Here is a 21707-nt window from a genome sequence, read left to right on the forward strand (position 1 = left end):
TTGTTAAAGGGTGTAGAAGGGCTGGTGGAGGAACACCAGTGGAATAATACACAACTAAATGTGGAGTGAGGGTCAGAGCTGTGAAGAAAACAAGATGTTGGGATGCAATCCTGATATATTTGTGAGTGATATTCACCACTACAAACAGAGGGGATGCTAGATACAAAGAGCACATTTTGCTATTAGAGTGAATTTCTGTTGCCTTCATGTACTTTAGTGGATGCACTTTTCAAATGATAATGATAAGGGCAGATTTGACCACGGTGCTGAAAAAAACACAAGAAGTTGAGACAAATATCAATGTCAAAAGCTTGGAAGCTAAAAGCCCAGTCAAGATGAGGACGGTTCAAATTCCTGGGCTTGAAGCAACTATTACACGGAAACCCTGCATTGAAACCTCCTGAATACAGTTATATGCAGGGAGTCGGGCAGAGACGAGACTCACATATCCTGCCTGCTCTATTCCTAATGCCAGAGCAGAGCAGGCTCTTTCATTGTGTAGCAATGAAACTCTTTTTCAAGACGCTGTGGTTGAATAATGCATAAGGCCTCTTTGCCTGTACACTATGTAAATAGTCAACAGTAGCAACAGTGGTAACAACAGGTTTGGGTCTGCAGGAGTATTATGTAAAGTGGTCCGTGGCGGCGTGTCTGGCTCTTTAGCCTGCTATTGAAGCAATGGCAGGCCTCTATGAGCGCAGGGGGACATGGCCAGCGCCGGGGCCTGGAGGGGACACGCACAGAATTAATGAGGCCAATTTAGTGTTGGACCACAGTGGCATATACTGAACAGTCCTGAAGGACCAGTGTAGCTTTACCCTAACCCCCCATCATTGCACTTTAACCCCACCTCTCCTCATGCTGTGGCTGGAAGATACTCACTGGAGGACATTTCATCCACTTGCATCTTTTTAATTGGCAAAAAAGTATTTATTATTAACTATTTTATTACTGCAGACACATTGGTCATACTTACATCACTAGCAACACCTGAAAGTCTAAAATATAGTTTCTTGATAGGAAAATGTTCACTCTTTTAAATCAGGTTTTTGGTGCTAATCGGTTCCTTCTTGTACTCCTCAGGTAACATAGAATACAGCTGTCCAGCCACAAATGAATGTGAGATCACAAAACGGAGACGCAAATCTTGTCAGGCTTGTCGCTTCATGAAATGCCTCAAAGTGGGGATGCTCAAAGAAGGTAAGAAGAGTAAGAACATTTTTTTTATTATTCTTCCACCCACGTAAACAACAATTCAACATCACATACTTTCTCTGAGGATAATTAGGTCCCAGATTGTTGCAGACATCAGTTCCACGGTGTTTTTCTTGTGCCTACAACTTGCTCTAAGATACTCCCCGTACCTACACAGCAGTAAATAATGTGCAGTTGAGCTGGGGACAGAAATATGCTGAATAGGTTGATCCAGCTGTCTGAGCAATAGAAATGTAACAGTATTCCAGCTGGAGAGGCTCACGCCGGGTCCCTCAGCACACACTCGCCACAGTCTCAGCTCTCCCTGACATATTGATCCACTAAATGTTTTCCAAAGCGATCTTCCTGTGGATGGTTTTTTAAAGTCATGCCAGCAGGGAATTCAGTGACAATTAAACATGCTTCAAATGGATTTGTCTGGCCAGGGTTTCTCTCTCACTAAATATTGCCACCAACAGAACCCCCAAGCGACGCTGAGTTTTTGATGCCTTTAGGGGTAGCATCTCTCTGCTTTTCTTTTAACCTACTGTGTTATGCAACCTCAGCTTTCTTAAATGTTTGGTAGAAAAAAGGCCAGGTGAAAATTTCATCAAACATATTAGGCTTTCATATAAAATAGCAGTGGTTTAGGAATCAACAATAAAATTATCTCAGAATTAAATCATTCACGTAAGAACTAGAACATTTCAGTCAACACATCAGAAATACCAGTAACTCAGCACAAACCAAAAAAGAAAACAGACACAGCATGTAGATTTTTATTACTTGAAAGCATGTTTAAGTTATAATTTGTTTTAGTATCCAAATTGGTAAAGCCATATTTTGCTGTAGAGTTTCATAGACGAGACTTAGCCTTTTTCTCTCTGTCAAAGAGACTGGCATGCTCACGTTACATCGATCCATCCCCTCTTAATGTACAGAAACACGAGCGGAAAGAAGTCTCTTTGGGTATGCTGCTTTCTCCTGAGCACTTTTTTTTCCCAACAATATTTAACACAATCCCAGACTCCTTTGGCAAGATTTATTTTTAAGGCACTTTAAAAAAAAAAACAGCTTCAAAATATAAACCTCTTTTCTGCTACAGAACTTTATAAAGATGAAATTGAAGTTATGAATTGCTCTGGATGAATATATGAGCTAATTCCTAATATATGTGAGGCTGATTTTGTTGAGTTAAAGTCACAACAAACTAGACTTGAGCCATGACAGCTTCTACTTGATTGTATAAAGATGTTCAACATGAATATAATTGTAAATACATAAAAGCACATTTGAAAAGTATGTTGATGTAGTTAAATTAATTCCTACTATATATATATATATATATATATATATATGCACAATAAGAGCATAATTAAGTTGAACATTGTGAACAAGATCAAGAAAGAGTAAAACAGACAAGAATATTATTGTAATATTTTAGTCATATCACCCAGCCTGATGACTTGTGTTTTTTAGGTGCTAATGATTGTTGTGTGGCTCAGACAGGGGTCATAAAGCAGAATTTCCTCTCAAATACTCAAATACAAATTTTTAGAAACTTCCTCTTTTAGATTATCTGTCTAACTCTGAGTCACCCCTTTCTTCCTCCCATTATTCTCCCGTTGGAGCTCAGGATTTATAGATGCACATATATGCAGTCACCACCTGAATCCAGAGTTGTAGCCTGTATGGATCCCCACACAGTAACAGAATCCTCTGGACTGCATGCAGCCAGATAAAGCCTCAGTGCCAGAAAGACAGAGTAATCGCATTACTATCTGATGAAAAATTTATGCCAATATATCATCCTGGAGAATAAGAGACTACCAAAAAAAAAAAAATGTGGTCGTGGCTATAAATGAATGACCAGTGTCAGGTCAAAGTTAAGAGTGTGAAAATATGCACACTTCAGCTAAGCTTTGAGTTCTAATGCACTCTTCTGTGAATTCAGCAAATTACCAAAATGAGAAGAACTCCTCTTTTAAATAGTGGTTATTGTCACAATGCAAAAGCTAGTGCCTTTGTTCGATTTAAGTCTTACGCAACTGTTATTATAGATCCTAAATTACTGATAGGAACAGTGATTAATGGCATTTGTCATGATTTATAGTGACTTGCAGCCTTGCACTTTAAAATATCACTAAGTCTAAATGGAAAGAAAAACACATGGTCTGTGTCCACTGTAAGCTCCACGAAGCCATCGGCTCAACACCACGCTCAGCCTCATGATGTGGAGATGGCCACCGTTCATGTGACTGAGGATGCCACTTACTTTCATTACGGAAGAAAGGTCACAATGTGTCTCAATGGAAAATCACCTAATTATAACTTTACTGCTTTAACAAAGTACAGCTCTACCCCTTTCAAAGAAACAGATATAAATCAATCACGGCCTGACAGCACCAGTTTAATGAAATTAAGCCTTTATATTTCCCCCGTATCACAGTTTCACTTTTATACCTATAAGTGGGAAGAGGCGATATGAGCAAAATGTTCTGCTAAAGATAAGCAATCAGATTACAGGAATTACAGGGGACCTGGCTAAACCCAGTGTTTAGTCGCTCCACTTTCCTTTGACTGTATAAAAGAGGAAGTGATCAATAAAAGAATCAAATGTCAGGGGCAACAGGTTTTTCCTCTGATCAATGGAGGCGGATCAGAGCTTAGAGCAAGAGAGAAGACAAGATAGTATTGAGAGATTACACTGACATCATTTGGTGGCAGTTGCTTTCTTTATTTCCTTTCCGTGCCTCGCTCACAAACAGATTCCTCCACATGCATATTTGTATAAACTGAACAAAGTGCAGGAATGAGTCTACAGTTATTTTACTCCACTAATGAAGCACTGGAGAGGTGCTTCAGACCTCTTGATAAAGCTGATGCAGGTACCGTGAGTTAACTTTAGGAGTACAATGCAAAACATAATTAATATCTACTTTAAAATTGTCTGCACTGATATACAGTACATGCTAATAAAGTAAACATTATTTTTACACAGGACCCACATTATCCTAACCTGTAAAGTCCCTAGAATATTATTTATCACACTGGATCAAAGTTGTACAGCATTAAAACAAAAACAATCTGCAACCAAGACATAGTAATGGCATTAAAGAGAGCAAAAAGAGGCCTTTTCTGTGGCAAACCGCCCTTAAATTATTTTTACAATACAGTCATTTACGATCTGAAGTAGATTTAAGTGCCATTTAGCCTTTCTAATTATCAGAACATGTGAGGATGTTAGGTCAGCAGGGATACTGTAGCTAACCTGTAAACGGAGTATCTGTCAGGGGTGTCAGTATGGCAGCCTCCGGGGTCAGCAGATGAGGAGGGGGCAATGTGTGACAATTTTTCTGCTACCCTCGTTCATCACCATTTGTGATTAAAAATGCTGCGACACACTTGCAAGCATGTGAAGCTGGCAACGGGGCCCCTTTGAAATAGTGCTGACGGCAGTTTAGTCGGGCGGCTTCCTTGAAAGGCAAGCTTCACCATGCCTTGCCATGTGGCCTTCTGATTTTCCCATCTAAAATAGGGTCGGCCTAAGCCCCCCTTGGCATTGCCAACCATCCCAGACATCCTGACACTTTCCCCATGGAGAGACACCCCGAACAGGTGAGCGACTCAAAATAAGGGCCCCTACCATGGCTGACCACACAAAGTGAGTGAAGACAGGCCCTTTTGTAGGAGTGTGCTTCGAAGGGGATTATTATTGTTTTTGGAGAGAAAGAAGAGCCCCAGGTCAGCTGGCCCCAGCCCCCACCTCGAGGCCTGTGTTAATCCGTGTGCAAATGCCAGCCGCCTTGGCCAAAAGCCCCTTCCACAAGCGCCCTTCTTTGAAGAGGTGATACCCGAGCTCGCCCGCTGCTACCCTCTCTCCACTGTATAGTGGGCTATAAAACAGAAAGACGACTTAGGATGAGGTGATACACAACTGTCTGTCCACATTTTAAACACACCTACTGTTTACTCTGGAGGGAGGACAACAAACCTAGTGGAGTCAGACCACTTAAAGTGCTGGGTGCCACCGAAGAGACCCCACATAGGGCCCTATAAAGTCCAGCCTACAGTGCACGTCAACACAAGTGAATGAATCTTGTGTAGTTGCACTTAATCGCTCCCTCTTCCTCTCTGCTTCTGTCTGGCCCTGTTGGACAGTAAAATGAGACAGGTTAGTGCCAAGCTTTAATTCCTGTCAGCATCTGTTAATTACGGCCAGGACTGTTCTAATTAAAAGAGGCACCGATCTACCTTCCATCGCTGGCTGACACAGCCACATGACTCAACTGGCAAAGAGGAACACGGAGAGTTGAAGCCACCTGGCAAAAGCCGGTCTCAGCGGGAGAGCCGGAAGAAACTGTAGAAAGTGGTGACATTGTATCTGACAGTGAGAGGAATTTTCCATACCGAAAGTGACAACTGTTTGAGCCAAAAGAAACAAAATATTTTGAAAATACTCCAAAAACTTGTATTAAACAACACCACCAAATCTGTTTCTCTTTATGCTGGACTTCAAAATGACATTATCATCGTGTACTTAAGCTTGCATTTGTGCATGTGTGTGAAGAACAGGTAGTTCCCTGGTTCCTGCTGGGAAGGATGAGACTCTGTTGGGAATTTGGGGTAATTAGGTTAGTAGGTTGTCAGTGTCAGGAAATTGAAAGACAATCCTAATCAGATTTGTGTTTCCAGGGAATCAAATAATTTATATAAGTAGACGAAATCTACAGTTGAATGATGATACGTTTTCCTGCAACCCCCTCCCTCCATTGAAGGGGCTCTGATCATGTAGGGGTGAAAATCTAGAGTTTTGCATAAATCTTACGCTGAATTCCTCTTTGCTAAATGAAGCCCACTGCTTTCGTCTTACATCATCTGATTTTCTTTTCACTCCCATTCACCGAGCGACCTCCAATCGTCGTGCATGGGACACATCCAAATTCATCCTCTCCAAGAGCACTTGCTGATGGGCAAATTGTATTAGGCTCATTTGCAGTGGCCACACAATACCCAGGTTTGACACTGTCCTTCCTGTTATAAAGTGATGAAATCATCAAGGAAGTGCTCTGGCTGCGGGTGTTCTTCACTCAGAGGACATACGAAGCTGACAAATTAACTCCTCCTCCACCTCAAGCATTTTATCGAACCTTTTCTCATCCAGCCTTTTAATATTAAATTTGTTTGGGGGTTACATTATGTATACAGATAGAAGGGATGCTCCCTCTTGACAGGATTAAGATTTAGGTCTCACGGCAGCGGTGACACACAAATATAACGGTGCGGGTTTTAAACGTTTGCATACAATTGCATTAAATAACCAAATACCTGTTTAGTGGTATCAAAAGAATAGAAGAGCATAGATGAAATATGCTAACAATGTTGAAAATTAATACAATGGAAAAAAGACATCCAAATAGAAACATTCTTATCAAATAATGAGATAATAAATAACTTATGTTACGATGAAGCTGGCTTGACATTTACAGTATCAGTGTGCAACCTGGCCCCCTAGGTGTGGCTGGGGGTGATAAGGCCTCCGTGCTCCTCCAGTGAAAGAGGGGTGAAATAGGGGTCTTTTATGGGAAAGCAATACCTAGTTATCTATCTGCAGTATGACAGGAGAAGCTTTGTGCATTATGTGTGTGGCTATGTCTTTGCTTGTGGACTGGTGTAGTTTTTGTTTGTGGATATTGAGGAGAGCACACCTGAGTCTATAAGCAACGAGGCAGGTAGCTGGCAGCTAATTAGTATGCAGTCTGCCTCACCCCAAAAGCTAAATAATTAGAGGGCCAGTCTGTGAGATCATTGACCCTGCATTAAATATTCATATGTTTAGACCTGCTCTGGGCTCAGCTGTGTCACAGTAGACCAGCCAGGCATGGACCACATATGGGAAGGCAGCAACCCCTCTGACACATCCACACACACACACACACACGTGCACACACACACACCAACACATGCTTACACACATATGCCACAGTGCACTTCTTTTATTTTGCTTGTGTGCATAAAAGGAGCCAACATTACTGATTTTGGATTTTGTGTTATAAATAGGACACTTCACCTAATTTTTTTTTAGGTTTGTTAAGATAGTTCAGATCTCTTAAAGTGGGGTTCTGTGGGAATATTGTGAAGAATTAATATCTTACTTGTTGTAGATTGCTTTTTGCACAACCTCAGATTGAAGAAATAGTTTAATTCTGACCAGATTTTTCAGGATAGTCCAAGTAGAACCAAAACCGAACTAGATTTGTTGTCATATTTAAACTGCTCTAATCTCAAACATTTTATAGTTGTATTTTATAAACCTTTATAAAGCAGTCAATTTTGTATTACATAGTTACTCTGGCTGCTGCTATTTGCTCTAGCAAATAATCATACTGTTTTTTGTAAGTAACCAAGTTATGGAAAATTGACAGTGATTTAAAGAATTAAATTGTTTTAGGATAGAAGCAATCCACTTTGTTGAAGTCAGAATGAAACTGTTTCTGTCTACAACATGTAAAATCATAATTGTTCCTCATCATTCTACAGCACCCAGCTTTAAAAGATCTGACCTATCCCTTTGCTTTTCCTTAAATTTCATCTGGAAAAAAATCCACACTTTTCATCTAATGTTCTTTCTGTCTCCTCTACCTCAGGGGTTCGGCTGGACCGTGTGCGAGGGGGCAGGCAGAAGTACAAGCGGAGGCTGGACACAGAAAACAACCCGTATCTGGGTTTGACGCTCCCCCCTCCTACCAAAAAGCCTCGTAAGTACTGCTCCGTCACTAGCCCCTCTGTCGCCCCTCCTCTGCCAGGCCAACGTGCAGGTAAAGCTGAGGCACAGTCAGGCCGGACTCATGTTCCCCTGTTACTCTCGGGTTTGGACAGGAGAGTTTGTTAGTGGGAAATATAGGCCATGTGTTGTTCTGGTCAGACCTGAATTATGTTAAGTCTCTGAGCAGATGAACAATATTAAACAACTACAGACTACTGGAGGACACAAATATCACATTTTCATAGTTCCATTTCAGTCATGAAAAAAAATTGTCTGTGTTTTAGTTGTAAAGAAATGTATTAAAAAATATGAAATAATTCTTTAAGGTTTATCATATTATCATGTTTATCAGTGATCCTGTCAGCTCTGCAACCTCTGACCTCTTTTCTTTTGCACCCCCACTCCTTTTCTTTCAATCCTCAGTCACAAAGATAGTGTCTCACCTGTTGGTGGCGGAGCCAGAAAAGATCTATGCCATGCCTGACCCCACCATGCCAGAGAGTGACATCAAGGCTCTTACGACGCTGTGTGACCTGGCTGACCGAGAGCTGGTGGTCATCATCGGTTGGGCTAAACACATCCCAGGTAGAAACGCACATTTCTCCCTGCTATATCTTAATTTAAAGAGCTGCTCTCTCATTTTATTTTTTTTTTTTTATGCAAAACAAACATTCACACTTAGAAAATTAAAAGAAGCATAGACTTTGTATCTAAAAAAAAAAAAAAATCAATGTAGTGTTTCAAAGATTACTGCATTGACAGGGAACCAGACTAGTTCCAATGTACTGTAAGCTGTAATCACCTGGGAGATTTAAAACAAAATTTGGGACTTGCCCAATCAAATAAGACATCATATCACACACACACACACACACACACACACACATATACACGTATGCACACATGAATGCGCACAAGAGCAGGAACACACAACCATCCATTGAATTATTGATGAGCATAATCATGTTTCTTCCTTGCCCCATAGACGTTGTGATAGACGAGGTGTTAGGTTATAAGAGGCTGTTGAATTAAGGACACACCGCTGAGAATACACCGCCTCACGTCAGCAGAGATTTTGCTTCCTTCGAGAGTTTTCCTCTGATTTTGACAGAGAACATGTTGTTTAGCTGCTCTTTTTTTTTGCAACCCAGGCAGATTCTGCTTGATCTTGACGCTTGACCCCTATAACTCTAAAGCATTACGATGCTGTTGGCATAAAGAAGTAACAAAATAAATGAATGTGTCCCTCAGCGGCAACTCCATAACCTCCTCCTCTCATCAGCATAACTTGAACAGGCACCCAGCTGTCAGCGTGCGAGATATGTGCAACATCACTACAATATTGGTCTGTACACCCTCACTGAAACACACAAATACAGAGCAGCTACACATATGTCAGTTAATTCACTCATTCGAGTTGAATTTTATGGATAAAGATTTTAAATGAAAACAGCTGAAAATGAAGCTGACCTTTTTTATAGTGCTCAAAAGGTATTAAAGTACCTCTCAGAAGGAAGGGTAATAATCAGGTACAGATCTGATAGTAAGGAGATTAGAGGTGGATATGCTCCCAGCGCCTGGCCTCAGCACCGGTGCCTTACAGATCTAAACTGTTTGGATCACTCCCCACGTGGTCGTGCATGGTCAGCAGCCTGAGAGTTTAACCAAGGAGCTTACTCAGGACTGGATCACAGCTGACCCGATAACACACTCCCATCGTTGTGACCCAAAAATTACTCCAGCACCACAAACAAGCACAAGAATCCCAGGAGAGTAGACTGTGCTAGTGTGGAATCAGCATTTTGCAAGACACTGGTATGAAAATAAAGAGAGGATATACTCATTTGTTTTCTTTCAACTCACATTTGTAGTCTTATTTTATAAGTAATGTCTTCAAAGAGTATTTTTATACGGACTAAACCTTATATAATAAAGTCTTTAAGATTTTATTTTGAAGTGCATCCTCATTTCGACTAAAATGACATTAAGTTTTTATGTCATGTAATGAGATTATACCAACACATATTGCACAGTAGAACGGGTACCTGCAACTTAAAGGCTGCACAGAATAATCTGCATTACCTGTGAGATGATAGCCTTTAAGAAGATTATTCTGATCTGTTTTTGTGTAAACAAAAGCAACTCACACTAATGCATTTGTTTCACATTTTCTCTCTTTTCAATTTTGTCATTGCTACATCAAACATGCTATTTTTATATTAAATGATAATTTAAAATACAAAAGCCCTCCACTCCGGCTAAGTGCTTGGTCTGCGTCTGTCCCTGTGGTGGCGTTTGTATTAGGACAGTGGGTGTCCTCTGGCCATGAAATGGCTGCATAATTGAGTTGTACATGGCTGAACCTGATCAGAGACGGTTCACTGGTTGAGCGAGACTCCATGCACTAACACTCCATGCACCAACGGTACCCCAGGGCAGTCTACCATTCTCAGCTCCTGCTTTATTTTTCCCTCTTCATCCACTACAGGACAAGACAGGAAATGTGGAAAAAACTGCTGATTGTATTCTGATGGATTTTTGTGGCCTTGGGCGATGGAATTAAAAAGATTAACAGTTCATTATGAAGTAGAGCACATTGATTAGGCCACTTACAGATGGGCCTATAACTAGAGTCTAAATGCAACAGTTTAAATGTCACAAAAATTGGCACTTATCTTCTCCCAGATGATTTTTAATTTCTTCTATTCATAGCTAACTTTGCAAAATGTATTTTAAAATTGGTATAATGTGGAAAAGAATGGCCCTGTTGAGTGTTAATGTGAGGGCAAGTGGAGGATAAGCGCTGCATCAGTAGCGTTGATGATACCTTTACCTTGGAGGATCCAGTGTCAGTTTTGTTTTCTTGGTTGTGAAAGATCATTTTACATGCAAGAAGCTCTTCACAGGTGTTAGTTTCTTCAGTAATTTTAGATAAATAATCAAACTGGTCGGGCAGGTGTCACATGTCAGATTTTTTAATACAGGTGTACCATTGCCGGACTGCAGCCTTGCCTCCGTTCTGCCTTCGGTTAATTGATAATCACAGAAGAACTTTTGGACATTAGAGTCGATCCTCCGAATAGCACCAGGAAGCGCACCCTGTCTCGGCTGCTGCAGCTTGAGGGGTGCAGGGTCATTAGGGGCAGTGTTACAGGGATGCTGACAGATGGTTTGTTGCTCCTAAAGTGCTAACAACCTTTGATACACATAGCAGTACGCCGCCCACCCCTTCTGCCCCCCCCTCCATCATGTAAAGCTCAATTCCACTTTGTCCAGGAGATTTAAGGAGGGACTAAGTATACTCAAAGCTTTAGTGCACCAAAAACCCTTTCACCACTTTGACACTGCTGCCTTCTTTAAAACCGTGACTGTATGGCATCCTGCGTCTCTTCCCCCCCACAGTGGGAATGTGATGTGTAAAAAGTGCCACGCATGTCATTTATTCAAGAGCTGCTTGTTGTTTAGGGAGTGTTCAGCCACCATTCAAGCTTCCAGGCCTGATAGTTTTCAGCTGGGAATTCTCTCCTGCTGATTTGCTCTTTAACTACAAAACATTTATTTATTTATTTCACCTCTAGAGTTTGAAGTTTTCCAAAATGTCATTGGATTTTTTAAAAATTAATTCTTCACACAGCTGAGATTTTAACATCTTAACATCATGTTGCTGCGTTTGTTGTGTTAGATTTAGGCCAGAAGAAGCTAATGAATCAAGCTTGTTTGCACTGTTTTATTTATGGCTTGTGTTTTGGGAATATTCATTATCTGTGCTTTATTGAATTCCAGCTCATCAGCCGTGTGTTTGACAGACAACTGGCTGGCGTGTTGCTTGTTAACATAGAGGCAGCGATGTTGAAAAGAGATCGCACCTCTTGTATGTTGTCGTGTTTGTGTCAGCTCAACCCAGCGCCATAATCACCCACCCTCCTCGAGCCCCCTCAGGGTTCCTGTTTTCTCTTTGCCATTAAATTGTAAAATGTACTTACTGTGTTGCCAGCCTGATCCCACTCAAGCTGCGTAATCTCCTTGTAATAGAGTGTGAATACTGCCCAGCGATAAATCAACACCTCATCAGTGCACTTTATTAAATATAGACACCAACAGACAGCTCTTAGTATATTCAATTTACCCTCTGACGTAGGCTTCAACACAGGAGATAAAGATAGATTGAGCAATCAGGTGGATGCTGAGGCCTGAACCCGGGTAGAAGAGTGAGAGGAAGGAGGAAAAACTTGAAGAAGATTGAGATGGGGGTATATCGAAGGGAGACAAGCAGTCAGGAGTGAATAGTGTCAGAAAGAGACATTCACCAGGCTGACTGAAGGCGGGCTGCAGCATTTTTTATCTTGTTGAATAAAACTGATAAAAATTGTAAAATTGTAACATTTGTGTTGAATCTGCGTTTTTCATTTGAGTCAGCTCTGATGTGCCTTTAAATAATCATCCGTGGAGCACCATCCCTCATTAAGCAATGTTACTCGATGGCAGAGAAGATAAATTATGTGTAATTACAGTAATGATTAAAGCTTGATTCATCCTGGTCTTTGGGGCTCAGCAGAGATATGTGAAATCAGTACTGGCCAGTGAGACCCTAGGGAAGGCTGAAGACTTCTCTGCTGGGGTCGGGGGTCATAGGGTGCAGATTAAAACAAGGGGATTACCGTATTTAACGTTTCTCAGCCTCCTAACATTTACAGACCGCTGGTCAAATCAGCCATTCTCCAGCTACTTACAATTGGGATAATAGGCCGGTTATCAGGTCAAATGTAGGCAAATGGGCGACTCTCCTGAAAGCGAGCGCTGGAGCGATTAATTTTCACTCATCAGCCTCTTCTTCACCAAGTCAATTTAGTTTGTATTGACATGAATTTGCTCAATATGAAACAGCGTTTGTGTCATCAAATCGGTGTCCGGGGAAAGCTTGCAGCAAACTGAACTGTTTGTGTTGCGCACGTGGCTGGATATCAGGTCAAATTATTTCTGTTGAGCACAGCAATTTATTACCGCGCTGTTATTGATTAGATTTACCTGATGCTGTCGTGTAAATTCAAGACGAATCACGGTCTGCAGCTTCGACTCACATGCACAGACGAATCCTCGTAGACAAGCCTGTAAACGAGTTATTTATTTACAATGTGTCACACGTCTAAATTAGGCAAATCTATACAAATTAGAGGTGTAACTATTTTCTCTCTACCTCTTTTGCTTTTCAATCAGCCATCTGAACTAAAAAGAAAAGCTTTGATACAGAAAAAGCTCATGGCAGTATGCTCACGAGTCCCAGTTTGAGGTTAGAATAAAAGACGTGCTGAACCTCTGGGGTCCTGTTAGGGGCAGTTTTACTTCAACTGGTGCCCGGAGAGCACTTGACTTGGCTGAGGTGAGATTGCCGCTGGGCAGACGTCTTCAGGGCCCGCTTGTCCTTCTGATAGCTGGCCATGATAGATCAGCCCACGTCCAGCCAGAATTACTCTCCTTCCTCTTTCTATCTCCCAGCTCCTCTTCCCCTCATGCTTTTGGTCTTTCCTTTCTTTTTTATCTCCCTCCTCTCTGGCCCATATCTTCTCCTCTCTTTTATCCCCCATTTCTTTACCTCTCTCCCCTGCCATCTTTTTTTCCTCCTCTCTCCCCCCCTCTTTGTCTGCTCTGTTGTCTGATTGAGGGTGAGTTACGAGGGGGCTGCAGCTGGAGGGGACCGCCGTGCCTCGTAATTACATCTCTTTTTATTACTCGCGCTAATGGCCCTCGGGGAGAGAGAAACAATAATAAATTAATAGAATATGAACTCCAGCTCAACAGAAATCTCCAGCATTTCATTTTGGACCGTCCTGTGCTCTGGCAGATGAAACAGTGCTCTGATTAATCTCTGCAAGGGGTTTGAAACAGCCGTCTGTGGGTTCGGGCTGCCCCCTCCTGCTCACAGCTGAGGGCTTTTGGGAAAATAAAGGGAGAGATGATGGTTTCTGCTTCTGTTCTTGGTCTTTAGTGCTCTTCCTTTTGACGTAGGGTAGAATATTTGTCACCTGTGTTTATTTATTTTCCTTTCATCTAGTTTGATTTGAAATTTAGTAATTTTTATGAGGTTTATTAGAATTGAATCAGGGAATTTTAAGAGAGAATCCCTAAATCTATGATCTCTTTTTGATCAAGCTGCTGAAGTCAAAGTGAATGTTATTATCTTTGCAGAGAATTTCAAACAGCAGCCTCCCGGTGCACTCAGCAGTGGAGTGGAAAAGGCCCTTCAAGTGCACAGACAGGCTTCTCTGATTTGGTCAATATTGTGTCATGTTTGGTCAAACCCCACCAAGGCAGTGGGCTGGAAATGAAGATGTAAATATTGATATTTCATTAGGGGAAATCACCCACTCCGACGGCACTTAACCGGGCCACCTTCAGAGTGCGGGCGGCCGAAGCACCGCGTGACCTGTGGAGTCGGGAAGTCACTTCATTACTCGATTAAATTGAGTGGAAAAAGGCGAGGCAACGACACAAGATCCCATTTGGAGCGATAATTTAGGCTTTGAAGAGAGCGGACGGAGCAGGGAAAAACACTACCTCTCCATCTCACAACACTGGATTAAATTCAAGGACTTTTAGCGTCAAAGGTAATTGCAGGCTGCTGGGATGCAAGTTTGCATATGGCTGAGAGGTGTCGGTTGTATCAGAACAACTCCAAAGCCACTTCAACAAGCCCTGAACAAGGCCTTCACGCGAGCTGTCATACTGGGAGCAGCGCTTTAGTTCCGCTTCAGTCCTCCTTGGCATTAAAAGGCTACACAAAGCCTCGCCTGTGATTGTGATGCCAACCTGATGCGGCAATCAGCACCACGTCTGTGCTTGCATGACAATTTTTCTCTGGCCAGTCCGGATTCTGTCCAACATAATGGCCACGTATGCAGACAAGGAAATAACACAACAAAGCATTTTAAGATTCTGCCTGGATAAGTGTACGAGCCATTATAAAATATGGCTTATTGGCTTCACTGATAATAGTCAAGTGTTTTGAGTGCTTTTGGCTGTATGCTTTGTTGGGTCTAATTTAGGCTCTGACCAGTCTACCTGGGCACCAGCACCTTTCAGTTAGCACTCTTTTCTGCCTACTATTGATTCCCCTTCAAAATGTGAAGGCCCTCAACTTCTGATCACAATCTGTTAATTAATGTATCCTGCAGCTCTTCCCCTGCCGTGGTCATCACCACGATAAGGGAAATTGAACACTCAGGTACCTCTCTCCCTGGCTCCTCTTTTTCCTCTCTGTCTGCCTCTCCCTCTGCCCCATTTCTTTTCCACTTTCTCTCACGCGTCTTGCTTTTTGTCTCTTATTCTTTCTCCAGCTGCATGTGCGTATGAATGTGTGTGTGTGTGTGTGTGTGTGTGTGTGTGTGCTTGCAGTGTCCTAGCAGGAGGAGATAAACATCAGGCTTGTGGCTGCACCTTAGTAAGATCATTTATATTCAAGAGAAAACGTTTGATGTGGGTGCAGTGAGTGCCCTGGTCAATACTGTAATCTATCGCCTTTTAATCACACAATGGCAGCTAGTGTGGCACCAGCAAAGTTGTAAAAAGCAATCATATTAATCAGGGGCGGAGCTGAGGAGTCTAATATGCTGTCGGAATGAGCCGCCTGCAGGAACGCCGTGCAGGAGGAGGGGAGCTGGGAGATGGAGTGGGGACTGCTTGGGGGGGCTTCGTGCAGTTTATTGACAGCTAAAAGGTAAAGGAAAAAGAAGAAGGAATGAGATGGCTATCTGACTGTCTGCTCCTCACTTTTTCTTCCTCTGGCTTTTTGGCTTAACTCTCTTTATTTTGTTTGAATTTCTCTGAGCTCATCTGTGGGAGGATATAGCAGTTTGTTTTATTTAATGTTCTATTCTGAGCATATGTAGAGGTGTTTGAGAGGAAATGACAGCGGTTTGATGTTCCCGTGCCAATTTCAGCTCATCCAGCTGCTGCAGAATGAGATTCTGGATTTAAGCAGGTCTCCAGGCTAGGCTTGAACCATGTGACCCCCAGGCTGTGTGTGTACTTTTATGTGTATGGATTTATGTGCATACATATAGATGTCATGGGCCTGATGTGCACACGTGTTTGTTTTCTCGGTTGACACGTTTGTGTCTGTGTCCCCTCATCACCTCCTTCTGTTTCACAGCGCATGTCATGTCCTCAACCCTTCCAATGAGAATGTGTCTTGGTGCTAATCCCCCTAACACCAATAGAAGAGCGACAGAATACAAGGGGTAACCACATGGCTTTGTGTATCCCAGACCTTTGCACTGATTTACTGTCCTCACTTACAGTAAAGCCCAGTCAAGTGCTCCGACACGAGCTTCAAAGAAGACCTTCCACTGTGCATTTAAAATTAACCGCATGTGCCTCAGTGTGTGCTCTCAGCTACTGTGGCTTGAAAAATGATGTTTGTTTTACTGATCAAAGCCACAATCACATGGTTTTGATTTAATATCCGCCATGAAATGCGTTTTTTTTAATACAACTTTTGTCAAATCATTTTACATGCTCAGTAGCCCATATATTTTCATGCCGTTTTATTTTTTTTTTATCATTGTGTTGCCCTCACACAGTTCTCTGTCCCCTGATCCAGGTTTCTCTACCCTGTCTCTTGGGGACCAGATGAGTCTACTGCAGAGCGCCTGGATGGAAATCCTCATCCTCAGCATCGTGTTCCGCTCACTGCCATACGAAGACGAGCTCGTGTACGCGGAGGACTACATCATGGACGAAGAGCACTCACGGCTGACAGGCCTGCTCGACCTCTACGTCTCCATCCTGCAGCTGGTCCGCAAATACAAGAAGCTCAAAGTGGAGAAGGAGGAGTTTGTGACGCTCAAAGCCATCGCTCTCGCCAACTCAGGTGGGATATGGTCATCACACCGACACAACTAAAAAATAAATGTTGCATTATTCCTATTAAAATATAAAATACCTGGAAAAAAAACACCTTTTCAGTTTAAAAAAACAGTTAAATTAATTATCATTTGATTTACAAAACTTTACAATGATGATAAATCAGGTAGACATATTTTTTTAAATATCACTTGTAAGCAAATTTTTGAATCACACATTTTATTATTAATTTTGTGAAAAAAACCAATCATTTAAACAGTTAATATTTTTTTTCAGCATTTAGTTTTTGTGTTATCAAAGTATGAAATTATTCCAGTGTTAAATAAAATTAAAGAAATGACACAAGAGTGTTAATTAAAATTTATTGTTAGTTTTTTTTTATAACTGTCCTGAAGTGCAGTAAACATTTGACATAAACCACATAAAAAGATTTTTAAAACTTTTTGTCTTTTATTCACTGAGTCACTAACAAAATAATTATCCTCAAGGCAAAAATTCAACTGAAGTAAAATTTTTAGTTCAGGCAGAAAACAAACTATTTTTTTTTTAATGCAGTTTCAGTCATGCCACGTGTTTTCAGGGCTTTTCAGTGTAACCTTTAGTTTTGATAGTGAAATGGAGCAAAAAAGAAAAAATAAGGCCAGCATATGAGAAAAGAAGGATGGAGGACTTTTTTTTAATTGAACACCTTCTGTGTTGTGGTATTTCTCCAGTGCTCCCTCCTCCTCCACCTCCATAACAGTAGCTGCAGGGCACAGCAGCCATGTGAGGTAAATTTAGCATTTCATTAGGAGCGCGGGGCCTGTCAATAAAATGTGTTAAGTCGAATGGAATGAATATCAGGGAGTGATGGGCTTCGTTTGTTCCAATGCGGAGACGGCACGTTGCTATTGACAAGGTGCCTTTTGAGGAGGCAGGACCTGTCCCGCTCTGATCAATGCACGCCTGGGTCACCAGGCCTCTTTCCCTTGTTTTGTCCGGTGCTGAAAAATGAAAATGCTGATGTAGGGTTTTTGCTTTCAGACAGCAGAGCTTTTGGGAGGCAGGTATGGTGGGGGGGGGGAGTGAGCAGAGCCGGCGATTGAGGAGAGGAGGAGGAAGGTGTCCGAAATGTTAGAACAAGGTCTCTGGGACATCGCTCTCCCGGGAGCCCCTCTGTCTGACAGCTGTGAAAATTCATAGCGATTGATTTTGTAATTAGCAGTTTATCAGTTCGATCGACATGGGCTCACTGATGGATTGCGAGGAAATTGTTTCTTCAAAGTTGTTTTTTTTTCTTTTTTAGTCTACCCCTCCTCCACTGAAGGAAGCAGCGAGTGTGCTGCCCTCTTTTCATTCCCATCTGTTGAGATGTCTTCATTGCTCTTTTTATTTTCTCTTCTTTTTTAGTTTTTTCTTTCCACCCCTTTGCAGTAAAACATTCCATTAAAGGGCTGTTTGGATTTGCTCCATCACAAAAATGTGTGTCTGTGTGAAAGTGTGAAAAACAGAACAAAATATTGATTTGATTTTTAAAACTGCTTAGGGTGTGAACGCAGTCTGTGAGTCTGTGTGAAAAGAACAAGAGAACAAGAGATAATTATGTCACGCCACATCCTCATCTGTGACTTTTTTTTTTTTTTTTTGGCTTTTGTTCTGCCACCCTCCCTCCGTCACCCCCCCTACACTTCCCACATTCACATTACAAAACGACCTACTTCATTTTACCACAGCGGATTTGAAAACCGTCAGGGTGAGAAATGTCTCAAGGTCTTGGGAATACAGTTGTTCCAGTCAATGAATTTGGGGCGAAGCCTGAAATCTGTTTTGCCTTTTATTGTCCCGTGTGGTGAAATATGCACTGCCAAGGTGAGACGAGTCAGGCGGCCAATGACATGCTGTCTCCGGAGCGCAGCATGCCAGTTAACCAGTGAGAGAAAGTGCCACCCAGGACTGTCCCTGAGAGCGCCTGGGAGACTAAAGCAGGGCCAGAAAGAAGCAAAGATGAGAGTAGACTGGTACCATGTGCTGTTGGATCAGAAAAAGAAAAAACTGCGTGTAGGGTAATGTTGTAAAATCGAGAAACATCAGAGAAACTGAAAGCTGCTTTAAAATTATTCAAGGGGGAAAAAAGATTTTAGTTGCATTAGAGTCAGTTTTTGTTTTTACAGTGCAGAAAATACACACCTGCCTTGAAGAAGCCGTTTATTTTAATCAGAAGGAAAAAAATTTAATTCACCTCACGTGTTGTTGTGGTGTCCACTTCCTCTAATGAAGCACCTTTTTTTTTGTTTTGTTTTTGGACACCATCCTGTCCTTTGGAACAGTGCAGTGTTTAATGTGTACTCTCACAGCAGAGATTTTGGTGAAATTCATTGCATTGTTTACTAAGACAACACTGATTTTCAGTCCCACTGGTCAAAAGCCGTATGAATACTCCACCCCATCCACCACAGAGTAATTATATAAAAAAAAATAAGGAAGATGTTCCTTCTTTTTCTTTTTTATGATGTATTTTTTATCTTGTCAGGATGTGAGTTATACTGATAATTTTCTTCTGTTCCACACTACTACTGACAGGAGCAAAAAAGATCAATCATGAGATTTAATTTTGTAGTTGAAAAATCCATTTCCCAATGTCTACTGTTATATTACCACTGTATATAAGTGCTAACTATATTTCTTTCAAGTTCTCTCATTTTTTTATTTGGAAAATCCATCATGCTTTTTATTTATTTTTCTTACTTTTGCCCCTGCAGACTCCATGCACATAGAGGACATGGAGGCGGTACAGAAGCTGCAGGACGCTCTCCACGAGGCCCTGCAGGACTACGAGAGCAGCCAGCATCAGGAGGACCCGCGACGGGCTGGCAAACTGCTCATGACGCTGCCCCTGCTGAGGCAGACGGCCACGAAGGCTGTGCAGCACTTTTACAGCATCAAGGTGCAGGGCAAGGTGCCCATGCACAAACTGTTCCTGGAGATGCTGGAGGCCAAGGTCTGATCGGAGGCTGATCGGCCACGGCAACATTAAGGAGGCGGAGAGCGATTTGAACCAAGGTTGGGGGTTCTCAAGAGGGGGAGACACACATTAGGAGTGCAGGACAGAGACTGGCATCTCCCGCTCCTCCTCTTCCTGGAATCCTGGGACACAGAATAATAAATTAAAAAAAACAAGTGGAAAACTTGGTTATTAGTATAAATATTAAAATAATTCAGATTAATTTAAAATATATAAGAAATAATATGTACAGTAATTTCTTTTTTTTTTTTTTGGTAATTGTCAGTGGTCATGCTGTGTATGAAGAAGGACCCTTCTGCTCCTCAGCATCTTCAGAATAAGTACATCTTGATAACAAGATAACAATTTTTGTTTTTCCAGAAAGCGAAAAAGTTCCTAAGAAATTGTTCAAAAGAAAGAAAAGGTGTCAACAACCTTACACAGACTCACTTGTCTCACATTTTGGTTTTTTTTGCTTTGTCTGTTTGTTTGCCTGAACTCAACTAGGACATGTAAATACTTATTATTTGGAAGGTTGAGTGTACAGTTCGAAGTCTGGCAAACCTGGTGGCCATTTTTTTCTTGTTCTCCTCCTGCAAAAAAAAAACAAAGAAAGAAAAGAAAAAAAGAGTTGAAACAAGGAAAGTCGTTACCTAAATGTGAACTCTTTTATCAGTTTAAATGTCCATGGATATACCTCTCCAGAGCAGTGTGATTTTTTGTGTATTTGTCTCAGACTGGAAAACCCGCTGGTCACATGTTTAACCAATCTAGCATAGACAGGTAAAAATAGTCAATTGTCTTATGTAGTAACTCAGCAATAAAGAAAGCTGTTGGAAAGTCAGGCTAATTTCCTATCATTCATGTGCTATTCAATGCTGCTGTTGCTTAAAGACCAACTCAGTCACATCTGTGGGGGGCACACTCATATTTCTCCTCTGCTGCAAAGGTCTGCATTGGTGGTTCTCACGCACTAAACCCCAGATTTGGCTGTGGGTTAAGCCTGTGGAAATTGCCTCTCGACATGCAAATAGATGACCTGATTCAGCCTAGGTGAAAGATAATCAGCAGATTTGGTCTGGAAGTTTCAAAGGATTTATGCCGAGTGGCAGAAGTCTATGAGATTCCGTGTTCAATCAGAGGTCCATATGTCAGCCGGGCTCTATTTTTGGACCCCCTTTAAGCTTGTGGCCGAGCTGTCCCACACACAGGGAGCAAGGTGTCCAGCATCTGCTCTCGCCATTTTAGACACCTCCCATCTTTTAATAGCTGTGCCTGCTTTTATAGGGCTTCAACCAAACGGAGGTAAATGGCAGGTGCAAAACAGAAGTGGTGGCACTTCACAGTGGGTTTATTTTTACACAGCGGGAGACTGTTTTCTGCACAGCCTCACGCCAGGAGTACAATAGACACATGGAACAACACTTCTTGACCTCATGTTGACACACTGGCCGGTGCAGAGTAACACCCTCCCCACCGACCAGGAGGCAGGCAGGCATCGGTGATGAGAACTCAGAGCGCCCAATCATGCACATGTGAACAGCTATGCAAGAAACAAAGTGTCAGCAAGCCTCAAAGGGAAACAGCAACCTGATAGTATGTTTTTACATGGTGTGATCTCTGGTGGGTGAAAGATCTCTCCCCCCTGCTCCCCTTGTTTAGCTACAGGTTCATTATACTAAGCATGCCGTCCACTTTTCTCCGCGTAAAAAAGAGAACACGTTGGAGGGGATTGCTTAAACTGCTGTAGGATTTTATGTGACGTGACAAACTGTGGCTCCGTCACAATAATATAAAACTGTGATGAAAGGACTCTCTGGCCTTGCATAGGTAAGAGTTGCAGCTGTGCTTGGGCTATCAAAAGCAGGCAGCAATCAAACGGCCCGCATGCCTTTCTGTTCATCAACT

General features: G+C 41.9%; 1 protein-coding gene across 5 annotated transcripts in view; it reads left to right on the top strand.

Annotated features, from left to right (window-relative positions):
• Positions 1 to 20639, top strand: part of esrrb (estrogen-related receptor beta) — a 54919-nt gene extending 34280 nt beyond the window's left edge. For 4 of the 5 annotated variants that reach the window (XM_025004619.2, XM_017410128.3, XM_017410092.3 and 1 more), the window contains 5 exons: positions 1084 to 1209; positions 7842 to 7952; positions 8384 to 8545; positions 16557 to 16826; positions 19558 to 20639. In XM_025004619.2, coding sequence (XP_024860387.1) covers positions 1084 to 1209; positions 7842 to 7952; positions 8384 to 8545; positions 16557 to 16826; positions 19558 to 19802 — 914 coding nt within the window. In that variant the 3' untranslated portion in view covers positions 19803 to 20639. The remainder of the gene's footprint in view (positions 1 to 1083; positions 1210 to 7841; positions 7953 to 8383; positions 8546 to 16556; positions 16827 to 19557) is intronic. The other variant, XM_017410101.3, reaches the window with a different exon arrangement.
• Positions 20640 to 21707: the final 1068 nt, after the last annotated feature.

This window comes from Kryptolebias marmoratus, linkage group LG10, assembly GCF_001649575.2.
Source record: "Kryptolebias marmoratus isolate JLee-2015 linkage group LG10, ASM164957v2, whole genome shotgun sequence".
Taxonomy (NCBI): Eukaryota; Metazoa; Chordata; class Actinopteri; order Cyprinodontiformes; family Rivulidae; genus Kryptolebias; species Kryptolebias marmoratus.